At 31.7% G+C, this 21,380-nt stretch overlaps 3 protein-coding genes across 3 annotated transcripts; 1 reads left to right on the forward strand and 2 right to left on the reverse strand.

The window, feature by feature from the left end:
- Positions 1-1,249: 1,249 nt before the first annotated feature.
- Positions 1,250-12,786, reverse strand: TRIADDRAFT_20496 (uncharacterized protein; the record flags this gene model as incomplete). The annotated part of the gene is made up of 16 exons (XM_002110079.1): positions 1,250-1,402; positions 1,556-1,696; positions 1,787-1,894; positions 1,977-2,057; positions 2,156-2,294; positions 2,399-2,461; positions 2,629-2,720; positions 2,835-3,008; positions 3,180-3,302; positions 3,511-3,733; positions 4,006-4,162; positions 7,544-7,687; positions 8,618-8,729; positions 9,744-9,820; positions 11,221-11,255; positions 12,635-12,786. The coding sequence occupies 16 exons, from the start codon at positions 12,784-12,786 to the stop codon at positions 1,250-1,252; spliced, it is 1,974 nt and encodes a 657-aa protein (XP_002110115.1).
- Positions 12,787-14,341: 1,555 nt separating this feature from the next.
- TRIADDRAFT_53754 (uncharacterized protein) lies at positions 14,342-18,603 on the forward strand (the record flags this gene model as incomplete). Its single annotated transcript, XM_002109545.1, has 17 exons — positions 14,342-14,402; positions 14,901-15,100; positions 15,232-15,368; positions 15,506-15,634; positions 15,719-15,818; positions 15,908-15,964; positions 16,106-16,266; positions 16,380-16,452; positions 16,626-16,738; positions 16,920-17,068; positions 17,144-17,223; positions 17,335-17,464; positions 17,654-17,694; positions 17,811-17,857; positions 17,981-18,083; positions 18,245-18,376; positions 18,448-18,603. 17 exons carry the CDS (start codon positions 14,342-14,344, stop codon positions 18,601-18,603), a joined length of 1,869 nt encoding a protein of 622 aa, XP_002109581.1.
- A 1,153-nt stretch (positions 18,604-19,756) lies between these two features.
- Positions 19,757-20,879, reverse strand: TRIADDRAFT_53755 (uncharacterized protein; the record flags this gene model as incomplete). Its single annotated transcript, XM_002110080.1, has 4 exons — positions 19,757-19,816; positions 20,046-20,108; positions 20,555-20,691; positions 20,810-20,879. 4 exons carry the CDS (start codon positions 20,877-20,879, stop codon positions 19,757-19,759), a joined length of 330 nt encoding a protein of 109 aa, XP_002110116.1.
- Between the last annotated feature and the right edge of the window lie 501 nt (positions 20,880-21,380).

A 21,380-nucleotide genomic window follows, 5' to 3' on the forward strand; every position in this document is an offset into this window, starting at 1 on the left:
ATTAAACTAAAGTTATCGTGATTATATTTCATGACTACTGTTTATCACTATAATATTGGTTATTTCGAATAAATTGTCAATAAAATAGGCTAAAGCCATGCGCTGAATAACTAAATAGGAGAATATTGCTTCAATGTTGGAAAGTTAATTTCGCAGAAGAAAGATCGCATCATTTCATCACATCGTAATATTAAACATGCAATAGGAGTAATCCTTAGCCTACGCTTACTTATGAAATGGTGAAAGTTATATATTGAATGATCCTATTAGTTAATTAAATGGAGAAATGAGAATATTAAGGCAGTAAAAACTTAGGGGTCAATTTCCTTTATTTTCACCAGATCAGTCAACCAATATTAGTTAATCTACTTATTATTAAGTCAATCAAGGCAAAGGCGAACATTATTACCGCAAAAATTAATAAGCACTTACATTGACAAATCGATCAAATATATAGTGTTAATTAAATAATTATTACAGCGTGTATGCAAATACGCGACCATTATACTTAAAAAGATCATATTTCATGCTTAAAAACATTCAGCCAGTTGCTTTGGAAGATCATATCTACATGCTAGCACAGTATGTAATACCATAACGTTTATAGCTGAAAGACTACGTAGAAATTTTTGTGTAAGCACGTACGAACACTTTTCGTTGAAATGCCTATACTTATACAGAAAACTGTTGATTATAATCAATATCATACTAGTGCACCGTGCGACATGATCTCAGGTTATTCTAGAAAGCCGGAATGCATAATACATAAAATTTTAAGTCTGAAATCTACGAAATTTTCCTATCATTCTTCTCTATTTCAAACTAACATTAATAAAACATAGATGCATATTATGCGACGTCAAACTTAAAGAACCCATTAACAAGAATTTCTAATAAATTACAGGCTCAGAAAGGATACCAATTTTAGTGAATGCCAAATAATTTAAGTGTTTATCACCCACATGACACTATCATCATTTGATACTCATATATTATAATTACATACCATTGATAGATGCCATGATGTGAAACGCTTGAGTAATAATTTGAATTAATTATTATTATAATTGATATAATTACATCGGAACATACATTGTCGTACTAGGGCAGACTTTAAATTTTAAAATTAAGGTAATAATAAGTAAATTACGCATAAAATTAGTTCGTGCGAAAGTATTGTGCAGTTATTACAAGCAATCGAAACTTGCTAGATCATATTTTCTATTTTTTCACATATTTATAGCGGTATTTACTCATTGCCAGAAAATTCAGGATTAACGAAGCTAAAGCCTTCAAATTCGGATTGATCAACATTTTGTATAATAGTCTTATCTGTGGGAGTCAGAGCTATGCTTTCTTTCGTAAATTCTGGATCAAAATTATCAGCTGACTTATATGATTTCTGAAATATAATTGTTAAATAAAACGAAAATAATCAACAAGAAATACATTTCGTTTTTATCTCATGAAATAAATTTGATATAGCTATTAGTAGCATTGTAATTTTAAAAAGAGTAAAAGTAATATACCCACAATATGTTATAGTCTAACTTACACATTTTGGTTTGAATGGAGGTTGAATTTCCCTATTACTTAGCTTTTCCCAGTCAATCCGTCGGAAAAATTGATGTTCTTTAATATCTCTTTCGCCATTTGGTCCACAGCCAAGTCTTTTGGCAGGATTTTTTGTTAAAAACTAAAGAATTGATGTAAAGTTAATAAGTATAATAGCTGATAATAAAAATCGTACAGGATAAACTTAATCTCATGGGGAATAAATGCTTACTCCTTTAATTATTGATACAGCTTCTTTCGACAAACATCGAGGATATGAAATGCTATGTTCCATGATCGCATTGAATAATTCGTCTTCGTCTTCGCCATCAAAAGGAGGCTACATTTGATCATTACCGTTAATTAGAGAACTTCAAATAATAAGATTACTTCTGTGCTCGAACAATAAATAAGCTACTAACCTGACCAGCTAACATCTCGTACAATAAAACACCTAAAGCCCACCAATCAACTGATTTACCATAAGGTTGGTAAGCTACAATCTATTGTATGAAATATAATTTGTTATGTACACGTGAAAAATTTGCAAATGGTCACAATAAATCTAGTATTGATTGGATATCACTAAAAATAGATTTACCTCAGGAGCAATATAATCTGGAGTTCCACAGAAAGTTCTTGTGGTCTTGCCAGGAGTCATCCCTTCCTTGCACATTCCAAAATCGGCAATTTTTATATGACCATCCGAATCGAGCATTACATTATCGAGTTTTAAATCCCTGTACGCGCAAATTTTACAATCACATAAATATGCTTATATCCAAAGTAGTCAATTTACAGTTTCAGAAAATAAAAATTTCATAAGATATAATATCGATATTACCTGTAAATAATTCCCTTAGAGTGTAAATACAGCAATCCTACAACTATTTCAGCCGCGTAAAACCTAAATAAACCGTCAAATTTTGAATTAATACTTTAATCCAATCTTTGGTATAATACATAGCTAATTTATATCGCACCAATATTATAATATATGGTGCTGGTTATTAGAAAATTTAGACTAGCATAAATTTTAAAATTTATAATACATTATATAACATAGTAACATACGCCGCTTGGGGTTCCTTAAATCTTCCGACTTGTTGAATGTGATACATTAAATCGCCTCCATTAACAAATTCCATAACAAACAAAAGACGATCCTAGAGAAAAATACTAACTTTAATCGAGGCAGATACACCGTAATGGTTAAATTGCATATACAAATATAAATAGAAATGACCTATAAGTATGATTTTATAAGTATGAAATAATACCTCAGTTTGAAAACAAGAATGTAAATACGTTAAAAATGGAGGTCGCCCTGACAATGCTAAAACTCGCTTTTCTACCATAACACATTCGACATCATCATCCTGAACAATAACATCTTTTTTTAATATTTTGATAGCATAAACTTCTTCGGTCCCTTTCTTTTGAGCTAGTAAAACCTAAAAATAATAATTGACGTTACATTTTACATAAATCAAGCTAAGTTAAAATATGTGCAAACGAACTTAGTTTTATACTATCGATATAAAATTATAAGGTGCATCGCAATACTGAAGTGCTGAGAACAATTTAAATATAGTAGGTAAAACAATAGGGGTAAGTTTTTATACCTTCCCAAAGCTTCCTTTGCCGAGAACTGATAGAAATTCAAAATCTTCCATTCGTGTTAACTGACTCGAATTGGGAAAATTAAGATGTTTAACCTGGGCAGGTTTCGGTCTCATTTCAAGTGACTGAAATAGCATAAAATATAGATAAGCATAAATATATGCAATGACTAATTTTTAGTTGCTAACGTACTGTTACTGTAGTCTATCACAATCAATCAATCAATATACTGTATATGCTGTATACTATGAGCAGTACGAGTAAAGTACTGTATTGTACTGTACATTACTGAAATAGAGCCGATAATATACGCATGATACGCCACTTATCTACCTTAAACTTCTCTTGTAGTGCTACAGCTGCATCATCAGCTATAGGGACATTATAGAATTCGCCTTCTCCTTGATCTAATAGTTTATACCAACCCTCAACAGGGCGTCTTATTAGCTCTGATACTCCAAATGATAAAGCGCCCATAAATTCATTTCCACCAAATTTGTCCCAATCCCAAACACTCACATTCAAGCGTCGTTCATGATCTTTCTCCGTTATATAACTGAAATAGCCATAGTAAAACGGTATGAATATTTTACATAAAAAACGGGTCATTTATATACAATAACGGTGTCCACAATTATTACACTATATCATATGTATCTGCCAATTACTTTAATGAGTAAATTTATCTACATGATCAGACTGGTAAAAAAATAATTCAATTTATCAAGGCTTTTAATCATGATATTCAAGGTAATATTCTATCGCGGTACATATATAATATTACTACTATCGAAAATAAATTTCATTGGTGCATATTTCTAAACTTACAAATCGAATTTCATATTAAAAATTGGATTCAAAGTCGCTTTGCATATTGGGGTTTTCCTTTTCGTACTCTTGTTAGGATCAGGGAGTAATTTAATCTTAACATATGGATCTGATAAGCCGTTAGGATCCATTGGTATGAGATTCTTACATTCGCGCACTATGATTAAGAAATACAAATTTGAGTTATTAGTAAGTAATAATTAATAAAATTTTATTACAATGAGTATGATTTTAATGAAGGTAACAAATGATTTTATATATTTGTTACAATGTAAGGAAAGAAAAATGTTATGAAAAATTATAATTTAAAAAATCGATTTATTTTATATTGCAGGTATGTGGACTAAGGTCTGTGGCCTAGAGACAAGCACTACTTGATTACGTCATGGTTGGGTAGTCCATCGATGGTAAAGTACAATAACATATATATATTTTTTTGGAGAAGTCCCTGCTATGCATAGTAATTCGTTTAACAAAAACTCTCTAACTTCCATAATATAGAAAAGCAATACTCATGCAATGAATGGTTTTCGTTATATAGACATAAAATCAAAAAGCATTCAAACAGGGGGTAAATTTACGGAGTATTATAACGCCATCATAAAACGTTAACGAGGCGTTATCTATATCCGTGACAAATTAGTTTTGTTACATGAGCTATACAATTAATTATGATTTCAGTTGTGATTTGGCATCATATTATTGTATTTTGTAATTGCTCCTACATGTAACTAATTACGATAACCTTTAGTTTGACCTCTATAAGTGTAATCACATTCTAATCTGATTTAGTCCAAACCACGTAGTAATTCATTAAATTATCTTCATAGGTTATACAATCATTCCACCGCTAAAGGAAATATCTACCTTACTTCAGTACTCAAGTAGTTGTCATTGATATTGCAGTAATTGTAAAGTATCATAACTATTACTAAAGGGTAAATTTAACGCTATATGAATATTAAAAATAAAACATCTCGACATCGCCATTTTTTCAAATCTAATCGTTTAACAAGTATAATCTGGAATGAATAAAGTTTAATCATTTCCGTCAATGGACGGTGATTAAAATTCTCTCTCAAAAGTAATGGCGAAGAAAATAATCTTATGATTCAAGGAGTCAACGGTAGTCGGATCGTGATGTCAAATTTTATGATTTTCCCGATAGTAGTAACTGTAGTATTATTTTAACCCAGGAAATGCTTTACCTAATATTTGATTGATTAGCGCTATCTACAGTAGAAAGCAGTTAAACGCATATATAAATGAATTATACAAGCATATCATTGCTTCAATCTGGAATGTAATTGTCAAATTTATTCTTCGTGACTTGATCTAACTTCAGAAGTGACATACGTACTGTATATACAGTTCAGCGATCTCTATGTACGATACAAATATACAGAACCTATTATGAAATATTTTTTAGCAGTAGTCCATGCATATTTCATTGTCTACGAATTATCAACAAGAGAAACTCACTAACAACATGATCAAATTTCAAATATTAATTAACTACTTGATGCTGCAATCTTATCTTTGTAGTTGACTTTACGAAACTGCAAATATGAAGTAGCATCAACAAAATCGTTAGGATTGAATTACAGTTGCTTCCGTGACATATTATTTCAATAACGTTATAAGTAAGCTTTAGAACTAATGTAAAATAATGCTGCCATTAAAAAATCGCAAATAGCGATAAAATCAAAATAAAAGATTCAATAAATAACTATAATTACTAACGAAATTGTAATACTGTAGTCTACTTTGTATAATTTCAATAATAACTCCAATAATTTACTAATTATAATTAGTAAATTCTTGTATTGAAATACTATAGATAGTAAGAAAGTTGACTAAATTTGAAAATTTTACAAAGATTTGGTGGTTAATTAATTTACGTAGCTTAAATCTGTCTTGATTTTTAGAAGTGTTTACAAAAAATGCTTTGTTATTGATTTATAATATGTTGGCACTAATATTATTAAATTGCAATACAATATCCTACTGCGATATCCGTAATCCAAGGTACGGATTGATTTATTGTTTTGATTCTGTCACTACCTCATTATATGCAATATCCGAGTAATTGAAAAAGAAAAACTCTAGCTAAATAATAGTGTCAATACAATGTATACTTCAATTTCGTGAAATAGATCACAATATGGTATGACAAATTGAAATCATTAAAATCTATTAAAAATAATGCATGACTGAATTACTCTACAATAGAGAGAGAGCGTATATTACTTTAATGGGAATTGTTACTTTTGATTTTGCATGGTAAAGTATAATTTTAATTTATAATTGTTAAAGGTCAACAGCGGGATAATACTGTATATTACGAAGATAGAAAAATTTTTGATATGTGGGTAGTGCAGTATATATACATAAGTATAAACTTTGAAAGTTCACTAAAAAATTATCACTCCATTCCTATTACTAAAGAACAAGATTGTTGTATTGGTTGCTTAATGGGCATGCTGATGATATTTACGCGTATTGTATAAAAAATATGCTAAATACCTAATTAACAAAAGACTAGCAAGTTCTGATATACGACGTATTATATAACAAATAGGGTTAAAATGATATATGTACACATGCAGTGAAAGTAGAAATATACATTATACATGTACGTAAGAACTATACTGTACTTGTTTCAAGTGGGTATACTTTTATGAAAATATTTCGTTTTTAATCATATGAATTGATAAAAGTGTACGATCTTCATGAAACTTAATAATATAGTAAGACGGCAATATTTTTACTCCAAGCGATATGCATATGCAATCTTGTGCAATAATCTAAGTTCACAAATGACGTATTAACATAACGAAAGAACCATTACGGTAAAAAGAATATTACGTTGTACAACTTATCAGAAATTGTCCTAACATACTGCAATTATTTTAGAATCTTTTACAGAACAGGATGTGCATTAAGGCCTCAATAAATAATATGCTACTAATAATAATAAATTTTAGAAACTGTGATCAATACTTGCAAAAAATTTCACCTATTATATTTATAATATAGTATACTGTATTATCAATTTTTTCTACCCGTTGACATTATCTAAAAATATCGGGACGTTATTAGTGCAATACTTTATACTATGTAAAGCTAATACCGCTTTTATCTGTTGTAACCTCCATTAGCAAAAATAACAACCTACCGCATAATAACATAAACGTGAATTTATAACGTGTGCATGCTGTAAATATAACGATTGGTAATAGATCATAGGATACGATTTGTGTTTATCTTTTTTAATATCTGAATATCTAACTAATAAGACATGGGTCGAATTCTTTGATCATCATAATTATCTTATAATATCCACACCGAAATAATGTAATAATAAATCGAAACGGTCAATAGTCAAGTATCCGATTAAATACAAAATTAAGCTATTTTATTACATAAATTTGTAATAGAAGGATGATAGGTAGATAATATTACTTGATAATAAAATAATGTTAACAAGAAACAGTAAACCTTAAATCTTTCCTATTTAACGTTAAAAGCAACGTACCTTCAACTAGTAACATTCCAGCGGTTGGACTAGTTTCCTGATAGCGAATTGATAGGTTAATTCGACCTCTTCTTTCTGTATGATCTGAGCCACACAAATTAGGTACAAATTTCTTGCATCTTTTATGGACATTGATATCACAACCTAATAGAAAATTTAATAAAAGTAGCTTATTTAAAACAAAGAGAAACATAGTGACTCGTACTAATGATATACGAAACAATGAAGAAGGAATTATTGTACTACATAGGAGAGATTAGTTAAAAAAAGAAAGATAAATGCATTACTGCATCTTTATGGCAATACCTATATATATATATATATATATATATCTCGTATACATATATTTTGTATACTCGTATATAATACATAATTAATTGTATGTTACTAAAATATCTGCATTGTATGGTATACGCTTAATAACGATTTAAACGTTAAAATATACGCTTAAATTGAATAGGGTTTATCAGTACTACAAAGTGACGGATAGCAATTTTAGTAACAAATAGTTTATATTGATAATAACACCAGTACGTAAAAAAATATGAGACATTGATAAATAATGTCCTGCTGACGAAAAAGTACACGTGACATTTCATAGTATTAATTTATAAGAAAAAAAGTCAATTGCGTAGTATCAATACATTTTATATTTTGTTACTAAACCGTAACCAAGCACTACGCTATCAGTATCTTAAACTGAATATAAGGTATTCATCTTAATCTTGATAACACGGTACAATTCACTTTAGCGAACAGTAAAATCGTGGTATCATGAACTGTAAACATACCAACAGACCAATTCAGTAATAGTTATATTTTAAACATTAGTATGTTTATATTTACATGTACACAAAATATATCGGTAAACGGTATCAATTTTAACTATTTCGTAAATTCGCAAAAAAATAGTGAGTGTACAAAATCAATTATATGCGTATCATATCATTTCCAGTTGATATCGTACTTTATGCTACAGTGAAATCACGTTAAAATTTTCAAAACGATTTGAGACGATTTCAAGTTGATGAGTGTCTAAATGATAGAAAGAAATCGATTAATTTTTAAACTTACTTTCACACTTTAGTCCCTGATGGAATAATCCATATAACAATGAACCACAGTGCTCACAAAAAGCTGGACTACCATAGGTCCATACTTTAAATTTATGCGGGGACGAGTGAGTCTGCTTTAATGGACATTAGCAAAAGCAACATTACTATAGTTGATAACAAAAGCTATTAAATGACATGTGACAGAGTAAATAACTGTAGAGATTAATAATATCAGTGCATCATCTCTATATTTCTATGACATTATGTTAATATTGTACGCTTACAACTTGCTCTTTAGACAATGTAAAACTTTAAAAACAATACAACTATTTAGCAAAAATTGCTATTTTAGCGAAGTAAAATTCGTTAACATTATAGCTTTATGTTATCGAAATTTACATGTTATACAATCAAAAAATTCTAGTCATTAAGAAAATTTTTGTTAAATAATAATCTAAGTAATTGTGTATTTAGTACAGTATGTCCTATATTTTCTATTTATAATTTACAGTTACTACTAAAGCTATCATGTCATCACGTGAGTATTTATTGCAATAGGAGACATACTTATTAATAATATCGCTACGATTTCAATTCATTTTAAAAGATACAAGTAAAGCATAATAGATTTTGCTGTAATGATCTAGCTATGTTTTCTACTCTACAGTTATAAAAATTTTCTATAATAAATTTATAAAATTTTGATGTTATTTATGTAAACTACGTTTATGACCATATCTGTATCTCTATACTGTATACGGTATACGATAATTTCACGCAATGCGGTCAAATTTCTATTAATTATTGCAATTCTCACGTTATTCAAGAATGATCAAGAAAGGCTCTCTATTTTCAATTGTAAATATAATGCTGATTGCGGATTATCAACTCGCAAATGCGCGTATAGTAAAGATTTTTTTAGCGATTTTATCGTAACCAGACTGGCATATTGTCTTTAATCCTTTCTATAGATTATTATGAACATTTGCTTGGTTGAAAATGCCCATATGGTCCTCAAATGATATTGAAAAATCAAATACTGTATTATTGTATAGCACATTTTCTATCCATTAACCAGTTATGATCAGTGTGTAAACAATAAATAGGGGAAAAATATATAGCTAGAAATGATGGTTTTAACTTACAGAGCTTGCTGATTCTGCTCCAGGACAACGGAAAGAAACATACTCATGGCATCTTTTATGTACAGCAAATCCACAATCTGTATCAAGATTAGATAGGAGAGAAAATAGTATCCTGGAATTAGTATTGCATTTTTTCATTGTTTATAGCTCATTGTAACACAAAGAGAGTTGCGTTACTTTCTAAGTAAGCGAGGAGGGTATTGTCTTATATTCTGCGGAATAGTGAGCTATGACTAATCATCGAGAATTTTTTACAAGTTTATTAATGTATCTTGATACGTATATTAAAACGTACTGTAGAAATGACGAAGAGTAAAACAAAACTAAAATGATAGGCAAAGAAAATAGCTTACTATCACTATTGTATACTTATTCAACATGAAAAAGCTAAACCAATAAATCGCATATAATATTCCTGAAGTCACGAGAATCACCGTAAGAGTCTGATTATATCAATTTTTTTTTTTAGCGATATCCTACTATCCTGTAGAATAAAGCGATTATCGTTATCTGTGGTACATAAATTATTTTTTAAATAAATCGACATTGAACGCTATCATGTCATATTATAAGTATATTAATTATTGATAACGCACTAGGTGTAAAGATATAAAAAAAAATAAGATGTATCGTTTATCTTCTATAAATAAGTATCGTAACTGTAGAATTAAAATTAAAGCATTTCTCTAACGTTAGTATAACGCCTAGTAGTAGAGTAGAAATAGATCAAATTGAATTCACATCAGAAATTGGTACAATTGGTAATCAGTTGTAAGAGGAGAATAATGATGCCGTATCAATTTCTAATTTAAAGCTGTGATCGCAATATCTAAACCTAAGTATGCTGATTCAATTGAATGCAATAGTGACATCGTGTAGAAATAACTGAAGTTAACTATTATGATTAGACAACTATTAAAATAATGCTCAAAGAACTTTGTGTTATTGTTAGGTTCAGTAAGGTAAGTTCAAGATGATCAATGACATATAGATGATCCAGGATGAAACCATAAATTTTAAGATCACTAGCAGTATGACACAAAAGCACTGTAGGGATGGATCAATGAGTTAACTTTTGTATTAATAGTGGGACAATAATCATTATTTTTAATAACTACTAAATAAAATGCGATTTGGGTATGTTGTACTGTGCGATCATCGATCCATAAATTAGAATTAGAATATGACAAGAAAGTTACTGATTGCATGATGTACGTCTATTTGCTACAAGCAGTTATGATGAAGTCTACGCTTACATGATAAAATTGGCAGTCTTATTACAGTTATATGTATCAGTTATGGCTAAAAAGACGCCATAGTCTACATTACAACGTCTACCGTAGTTGCATAGATTAATGCTTCGATCATCAATTAATAATGATAACTAACATTTGTACATATAGCGCTGGAAATAAACAATAAAAAGATCGTTTTCCAATTCTATTACTGTCTATCGATTGTTAGCAAGTACACGTACCCTGACATTGGAAACCTTGCTTGCTGACGATACCCCTAAATTAATTAAAGAAGAATCAAAGCATGAATAAGTTAGTCTTGTGTTGGATGTTGAATTTATACCATGATTTACTCATGAGTAGCAGACAAGGGTACTTGAAAGCATAATTTGTTATCTGTATAATGATTGCACAGTATAGTGTTCAATGACCACTAAGTTGGTTATAAGTCAAAATTGAGTAGTAGGAAAGTTATAAAAGATTAAAAAAGAATGCGATATTTATACCGATGTGTGGATATGTACAGTAGTGCCGTCAGTTCTATAAATCTTCTATTGTAAATCATACTAATTAAAATAATGAACAGTAGCTTTGTCATGATAAAATGGTTTTAACTAGCTATCACTTTTGGTAAGGGTGCAATATTACGCCGTGTTAGGATAGGAAAATGATTTTGCTTAGTATAGTACGATTCGATATTGATATTTTAGCTTGTACGTCGGCACTTTCTATTACGTTGATGCCATTTATCAATAGCGTATAATGTGAGTATAATCTATACAGTAATCATGTTCAATCATCCGGCATTAGAAAAATAAAGCGTTTCTAGCGAATAGCATTTCATGCATCGACTATCAACACTCCAGTGAAAGTTGACTTCAGGCATAGTAAATCTTTTGCAGTAGATAGTTTTTTTTTTTCAGTAAAGTTGCTATACTAGCCTACAACAGCTTGGATAAAGTTAAATACGACTCTCTATCAAGAGCACGATGTACTTGTCCAGAAGTGCCAAAATTGATCCATGACGACAGCGTCTATTTTATCTGGAGTTGACTGCCGTAGCGTTATTCTAGTTGGAGATATCAATTCTATTATCGATGGCTATGAATGACAAGAGTGTCTATCTACCACAGTTAAGAAGTCTGTACGCGTATATCTCTCTTTTTTTTCTACAAGAAAAGCGATCTGCAAGACTATGTATGGCGTCCATCCATGATATCGACTGGAAGAGTAGGATTTCAAATTCTGCGGTGTCGACTGGTCACTGCATGAAGTGTAACTTCCCCCCCCCCCAAAAAAATGATTCGGCCACTACTACTGCTGTACCTTCTGTTTTGAAGAGGTCGACAATCAACAACAATCCTGACTACTACACTCATATGTATATATGTCAATGTTACAAGATAGAATCATGTTAACAACATCATGCAGCTCCATCCATACACTATAGCTGTATGACATGTTTTACTGATATGCTATGTTATGGTGGCCATCTTATTTTTACAACGACATTCATTTCATTTGTTTAATTTTATCAACAGTATGTCGCTTGGTGGGCAGTATGTCTTTGGCTATACAATATACATGAACTAGCGTTGGTAAAGCATAATTTACAAGTAGAAAGTATTAAATAAGAGTAGACTTGAACTTACTTACCAAATAAAATCACGACAGTGAGCACAAAATGTTAATTGCTTGAAATAACGTGGTATAAATTTATGATCTTTGACTACGTGAACGTTCTTTTGGCGAACAGCACCTCGACGCAAGAACGGTTTGGCTGAACCGACTGTGGTGATTGTGGTCATTGTGCTGGAAGCGTTGGACGACACGGAGGAATTGGTACTCGTCATATTTTCACCCCTAGAATGTCAATGGATCTCGCCTCCAAAGTACAGAATTGATCAAAAGTTCACCCAAAGAGTTTTATTGGCGATTTTTGGAAAAAAAAGTTAACGTAATTATAAGAGTTTATCAAGTAGAAAAATGGCAGAAAGTTGCAATAATATTAATAATATTTTTATTATTATACTGCACTACAGTACATTCATTCTTATTATCCTTCTACTGTACTGTACTGACTGAATACAGTACAGTACTGCGGTCTACTGTATACTGTACAGTATACTGTACGATACAGTGCATGTTCAGTACAGTGACTTTCGTGACGTCAATACTGTAGTGTACAGTACAATACGCCAACGCACAGCACTGTACACTTGTACAGCCGATCATGCACTGACGCTAGTTAGTGGACGTTTGTAGTTCGTGTTGCATCATGCGGGACGATCTGGTACTACCATGTACAATACTATAGACTGTAAAATGTACAGTACTGGACGCCCATCTGGTACTACAATGTCGCCTACTGTGACGATAGCCAGCAGCCATACTAATCACCATTGGCCCGCCCTAGACAGAAATCGATTGTGAGTCATTTACTTTAAATGATTCCAGTACACGCCCGACCGACCTCCCGGACCGAACCTTTTCGTCCAGGTCTAGCCTGACATTATTGAGCAACATGGTAGTCCCCAAAATAGGTCTTCAGTCAGTGTAGTAGAGTCAATTGGAAATTTGACTACTGGAACTTTATGAGTCGTATACTAAATCATTGAATAAAAAAACATGACAGTATACACTTTCATTGCATAGACTACAGTAAAAATAAAATGGATTAATTAAATTAACATCATCCATTTTTCTCTTCAATTCATTCATTAGGGTGATACAGTCTCATACGTCTAGCAGCATCCTTTCGCCTCTTGACGAATTGACACAGCATAGTTACCCAATACTAATGTCAAGTTGCAAATAAGGAAGTAATCTGTTAGTACGCCACTGTTACAGACTATCTAAAAGCACCATTTCATCGATCTACAGTGTATTCTTGAACGAGCCAACTAACAACGGCTGTTAAGCCTACAGTATACAGCAATACTGCACTACGCTGTTCATACAGGTTACCTTGATCATCCTGTATGTACAAAATGATATATTTTGACTCCGCATATGACGATAGTATACTTCAATTGATAAAAAGATATCTCTATGTTTTGACTACGTTATCACCATTCGCTAATTGAGACTTAGTCAATCCCATCAAGGTGTACAAAAAACCTCTATGGTCATTCCACTATACTAAACTGGACATTATAGTACTGTATGTTATTCGTATTCAATTTGTTGATGGTTGCTTAGCAACTAAATCCAAGCACATCAGATTGGGCTAGCGCTCCGTGCGGTGTACGGCGTATACTTATCAGCTATCCCTCAATTGAATTTCTGTGACAAACTGTAGATAGAGTTTATTTGCGAAACATACTATAATTGATAACTCTACGCGCACTTCAAAGTTTCATCATGGAAGAATCTGGTGGACAAACTCGTCAATTACAACTGGCGTCAACAATTGGATTTTCAGGTACTTGCGCAGGCTATCACAAGCGTTGCAGAGTTGTAACTTAATATGATCACAGATGATTGAATATTGATTTCATTTACAACGCTAGATCAACTTACTAGCTAAAAACTTGTTCTAACGGATAGAATCATACTAAAACCATAGTAGTTTGTTTAAAAAGAATATTCAAGATAGATTTATTTTGTTAATTTTCTCTGAATTGACACTCTACGCACCAGGTTATACTAAACTAAAAAGAATCATTTTTTTTCATAAAATTTCATCTTACTAAATGATCTTCAATTATTGACACTCATCCAATGTTTAACACCAACTCTTACTGTATCTTAGTGTATGCTATACGATTAATAGTGTACAATGTGATAAATTTACAAAACTAGACGTAAACTAATGGAAACCTTGATAACTTAAGAAAAAATTGAAGAAAATACGCACTTTAATTGCCTATAGACTAATCGTTCAACGCATTAACAAAATATCTACAACTTGCTTAAATAGGAGATATTCACAAGGGCTTACTCGTTCATCCTGATCGCCAACACTTAGTTCATGCTATTGGCAGCACGATCGTGATTCAAGATTTGGCAGATGGTTCTCAAAAATTTCTCGTTGGTCATACTGGTGATGTTTCCTGCCTTACAGTATCTCGTAGTGGAAGATATATTGCATCTGGCCAAGTGGCGCCAATGGGATTCAAAGTATGGTGATCGTAAATTAGAAGATATATATATTCTTTCCGAATAATTGTTTACATGGAATTGCATATAATCTATACATTTGATTAAGGCATTCGTAAGCATGATCTTTAATAAATTTTTGTTGATCTCAGGCTGAAATAATTATATGGGATTTTGAAAAGAGAACATTAAAGTGCAGGCTAACGCTTCATAAAGTTAGAGTTTATGCTCTTGCCTTTTCACCCAACGACAAATTTCTTGTATCACTCGGAGGACAAGATGATGGAAGGTATACGCAATAACTTAGCCGTACTATTATGATCACATAACATATTTAATTTATTTTATTACAAGCTAAATTAATTCAAGGCTCTATATAAAGCTACAGGTTAAAGAATTCACTTTTATTCATTCTTTATGTTATAGTGTTGTAGTTTGGGATGTTGCTTCTGAACAAGCAATTTGTGGAAGCCCTGCAGCTCTGCAAAGTGCTGGCGTTACATATGCAATTGCATACGCCAACAACAATGATTATAAATTCGTTACTGGCGGAAAGTATGATAATATCAAGTTAATAGTGTAGATATAGTTAATATCTTTCAACCGCTTCGAAAATAATTTATTTAAATTCTATTATAGTCAAACCCTGCGCATATGGGAATTAGACTTACCCAACAGAAAGATCAGACCTACCGATTGTGGATTAGGGCAATTAAAACGTGTGGTGAAATGCATTGAGGTATGAACACAAATTAGCTAATCGATACCATAGCTGTAAAATATCACGTTTTCGCCATTAACACAATTATGTTATAAAACTTGTTTCAGATAAATGAAGATGATAGTGTATTTTACTGTGGTACAACAACTGGAGATATTTTGCAGGTTTTTAAACATTATGTTATCGCTAGTATGTTAACTATTTTAAATATAAATTTTTCATTGCTATGCTTTTAACGTACAACAACTATTGATATTATCCGAATACTGACTGTTAGAATAATATATCGTGCATTACTTTGACAGGTTAATATGAATACTCATCTAATGAAAGATTACGGTCCCCAAAAAGAACGTCTTAGCTTAGGAATTTTATCATTGAGTTTGCTAACTACTGGAGATATTCTCGCTGGTGCGGGCGATGGAACAGTCGCTTTAATAAGCGGTGCCGCTTTTGCTAAGAAAAAGTAAATTCAATTACTCCTAACTATTGAAAGCCTATAAATATTTAGAATATTTAACGGAAAATAGAGACTGGTAAAGCTACCTAAGTTGATTATTAACGATATTGCTTTCTTAGAAATTATATCAAGAATTCAGTCAAGGTTCAAGGACCGGTAACATCAATCAGCCTTAGAGGACAGGGTCATCAGGTTGATATAATATAATAAGATTTAATTTTAGCAATTTACTAGTCACGAAATAGAATGGCTTTTGCCTTGCACGAACGCGTCGTCATTGAAGTTCTGATTACGATTAGACCTGTAATTATTCATGGAAAATAACTATTTGATAATAATTCTTGATTTACTGTTTATCCAAATAGTTTTTTGTTGGAACAGAACGTTCCGAAATATATCGCTTCAATCTTGCGGATTTTTCCAATGAACTGATCACCACTTGCCATTACAGCGCAATCAATGATATAAACTTTCCTTTGTAAGTATTCGAATAATTGATTTAACAAAAGTGTAGATGAAAAAAAATTACGATATGCTAGATTATGACAGTCTGTAATTACCGAACTGAGATATTTCGAACACAGGGTATTATGATTAATCAACAGATGAATTCTCAAAAAACGTTAATTGTAGCCTGATTTCACTTCCATTTCTTTTAGTGGTTACTCTGATGTATTTGCCACATGCTCCAAGAACGATATTAGAGTTTGGAATGCAAATAATAATAGACTTCTTTTGCGTATTACGGTGCCAAACATTGTATGTGAGACAATCGACTTCACTCGTGACGGGAAAACTATCATTAGCGGTATCTATATATGCTACAGATACTTTCATTTAACTTTAGTCGAAATTTTTTAATCATAATCTATGTATAATTCAGGATGGAATGACGGTAAGATAAGGGCTTTTACGCCAGAAAGTGGAAAGGAAATTTATACCCTTCATGATGCTCACAACAAGGTAAAACACTTGTCGCTACTAGAATGTAAGGTTATGGGTTAAATAGATTATCAGTCTGTTTTCCGTAATGGACGGTAAAGTAACATGATGCTATTGAAATTGATACTTTAGGGTGTTACAGCCATAGCCTCAACAAGTGATTGTCAGAGAATTATTAGTGGTGGAGGTGAAGGTCAAGTACGCGTTTGGCAAATATCTGCTAAGAAGCAAACTTTACTGGAAGCCATGAAAGAACATAAAGGTTCAACTTTTATTTTCATTTATTCACAATTTGAGCACCAAACTGAGCATTCTGATACTGTAATACGTTGTTACACTTACGTATAACAGAGTAATACCTTAGAGTGAAATTTACAATTATTTTTACCGTTTCGTATGGCTTTGAGGTAAATCTTAAATATTACTGATTATTCTGTTTTACAATATATAGGAAGTGTTTCATGTATTAAGATACGAAAAAATGACCAAGAGGTAATAAAATAGCTTCTATCCTTGCTTCGGAATGATAAAATCTCTAAGTCTGATAAGTAAAGCATTTCTACGCTCCCATGTGGTAAATTTAATTTTTTTTTCTTTAACAATGATAGTGCGTTACAGCCAGCACCGATGGTACCTGTATAATTTGGGATTTACAGTAAGTTGATTGAGTTTGAATTATTTCGAGACATCTTCCCAGCAATTTAATCAGCGCTGGTAATATTTGTAGTAAAAATGCACAACAACTAACTTTTTACTGGTGTATCCTTCATTCATATAGACGATTTGTACGAAATCAGATTATATTTGCAAATACATTATTCAAGGGTGTTTGCTATCGTCCGGATGAATGTCAGATAATTACATGCGGAACCGATCGTAAGGTATTGTATATTGTACTGTATTACGCGTACTCTAAAGTTTGACCATTACAATTTCTAAAGGTTCATACGCAAAATAAATGTACTAAAGGTAGTTTGAGCGATGTAATTACTGTCGTAGCAAAATTGATCATACTTTTCTCTAATTTTACTTAATATCATAGATTGGGTATTGGGAAACTTACGATGGTACTCAGATACGTGAATTGGAAGGCTCCAAGAGTTCAATTAATGGCATGGATATTGCTCCAGATGGGCTTTTCGTTGTTACTGGTGGTGCCGACAAAGTGATAAGGGTAAGCCAACTTCAGTATCATTCCTTATTATATTTTCATATATTCCTCAGCCTTCTTTATGCAATTTATAGATGTGGAAATACAATGATGGAGAGGTGGAATATGTTGGATATGGGCATAGCAGCGATATTTCACGCCTCAGAATTTGCCCTAATCAAAAACATATCGTTAGTGTCAGTGTTGATGGCGCTGTAATGCGTTGGAAATATCCATCGACTTTTGCGTAGAAGCTCAATCAAAATGATTACACAAGCTTCACTGATATTGCGTTACAGTTTTTATCCAACTGTAATATCACTGTCCGTAATATTAATTTCCAACAAACGCATTTTACTTCAATATGCTATCAAAATAAACATAACTTTATGGCTCTCTTTTTAGAATAATGCGCTTTTGATTACTTCAATAAATGTAGTAATAGTTGCAATTACTGTATATTGCTACCACCTAACTTTGAATTTACTTAAAATTTATTGGTAACGTAATACGATACCGTGCAAGTATCTTAATAAAAACATAAGAAATTTACAGTGCAGTCTTTATAGCGCTGAAGTTGAGAGCTATCTTCAATTAGCAAAGATGCTTGAGCTGTGCTTGTCCGTCACACTTCTTGATTTGTATATCATTACATTTTATTGGTATTTATAACATGAAAACTGTTAATGCTATGATTGCTATCTTACAAATGATTTTACTAGTGTATTCTTAGTGATAGGTAAACTCCTCAATGGTAGTATATCCATGCAAAATTATTGTAGAATTATTAAGGCAACCAATTTGTTAATAAAAGTTTAACAGACTTTCATGCGAGGTATAAACAATTTTTTCCTTCTTGCTATTATAGCTTTTTTGTGCACATTTGATTAGTCTGGTGATGACATAACTGTATTAACTACATGCTCATAAATATCATATTAATAAAACAAGATTGGTATCTACAAGTATTACTTTAAAATAAATTTTTTTCCAAAGAAACTTACAATATTATCAACATCATCTTTTGAAATAAATTGTTAATATATACTCACACATCAACAACAGTTCAGTAACAAAACTAAGACGTCATCTTAATCATAAGGTCTTATAGAGGATCTGATATAGAAAGAAAATGACAGCATAGACACATCACAGTAAAATTAAAAATGTAGTTTATCATGTGGGTACGTCAATACATTGCACAATAATTTGATGTTAAAATAAAGTACTATATTTATTTAATGTAAACTGTCAGAACGATAAGTTATCTCTAGATAACAGCCACATTAATAATAGTGGCCATAAAGTTTGTAAGTAATAGTTACAGCCTCACAAATTTACAAAATGATAACCCTACTATAAGAAATTGTAGGTTTATTTGCCAGTAAGCTATGAGTTCCTTGTTCAGCCCCATGCTGGAGTCTTACAATAATATAATACTAGTTTACCATCAGCAGCAAAGCACTGTAACAGATAGGTAGGTTGAATGGTAAGTTACATCAATATTATAAATACAGAAATTATTGTGACGAACAAAAGTAACAGAAATGACTGTAGAGCAGTATGAAAAGAACTAACTTAACTTCATCATTTAAGGATTACAATTTTACAACAATTATGAAAGCATTTCTAGCTATAGAAGCACAACGAAGAGAGTATTCACATGATATACAAATATTCAACATCTGTTTACCTGATAGAGATTTCGTATACTTTGATCAGCAGAAGGTACAAAGGCTTGATTCACGTAAATAAACTACATGAAGCAATAAATCAAAGAAAATAAATTTACGTGAACTGCAGGCATACACCATAAATTAATTGTCGTAAATCGCTGATTGCATTTCGCTACATACGCGTATATAGTTGCACGGTTAATTATACAATGGTTGCATAATCGTAAAAGACTCTGATCACTGTAATCATTTTAAAAATTTTGCATATTATCATCCAAATAGTGATACTATCAAAAATAGCAAAATATATATTGTTATATTATATATACTGTACTACTATCCTATCACAGATTGCATAATTTATACTGAAATTGGCGATGACATATTGGTAAATATGAAATGACACAGTGGCGAATCAATCAGTAATTTTCTCTCGGTGCTATAAGTTTACTACAAAGCACATTGTCTATCATTTAAGGATTGCAGCTCGATATCTGGATAGATTAAATCATCTATGGTAACTAACCAATGATTCTGACGGCTGGCATTTCAGGTACCTTCGCAAGAAATCTATTACCCATACCACTTTCTTGTCCGGGTCTACAGACCATTTCTTTTTCTTTAGTATGGGTGCATCACCAGCACTTTTTAATAATAGATCAACTGGACACATCAACGGTAAAACAATTCTTATTAGTAATCGGGTCATATACAGCATATTCCACTGAATTTTTGCTTCATTTTATGTTTCATAAAACAGAATAGATAGAACTGATTTTACCTTTCTTTTTTTCTCCTGTTACACTAGTAGTTGATTCGACAGGAACTGCTGTTTCTTCATTGTCAGCCATTACTGCTCCAAATCTCTCAGCTGCTCAACACTAGTTACAGTGTACTTTGAAGTACAGTATAGTTTACAGTACAGTATACTGTAAAGTGCCATGGACTACTGTACTGTACTAGAAAAAATTCTGGTACTTGTACTATACAGTACGTAGTACGTACAGTATAGTACGAGTACTAGAATTTTTACGTACCATACTGGAGGGCCTTCTGGACAGTACTGTACAGTCTACTGTACAGTACAGTCCGTTTCCTACAATGTACAGTACAGTACTGTACTGTACCGTACAGTGTACAGTGACTGTACTGCAATACTATACTGTACGGACGGACACTTTGTACACCATATTGCAGTATTCAGGCATCACTATCATGGACATCTAGTGCATCTATTGCAGTAAATAATTTGATGACTGGCGTTGCTTTATCATAAACTGCTATATACATGTGCTGAAAGAACCCGAATTTTTATAAATAAAATTTTATAAAAATTTTTCCGGGAACTTTCT

The sequence above is a fragment of the Trichoplax adhaerens genome, genomic scaffold, assembly GCF_000150275.1.
Source record: "Trichoplax adhaerens TRIADscaffold_2 genomic scaffold, whole genome shotgun sequence".
NCBI classification, from domain to species: domain Eukaryota; kingdom Metazoa; phylum Placozoa; class Uniplacotomia; order Trichoplacea; family Trichoplacidae; genus Trichoplax; species Trichoplax adhaerens.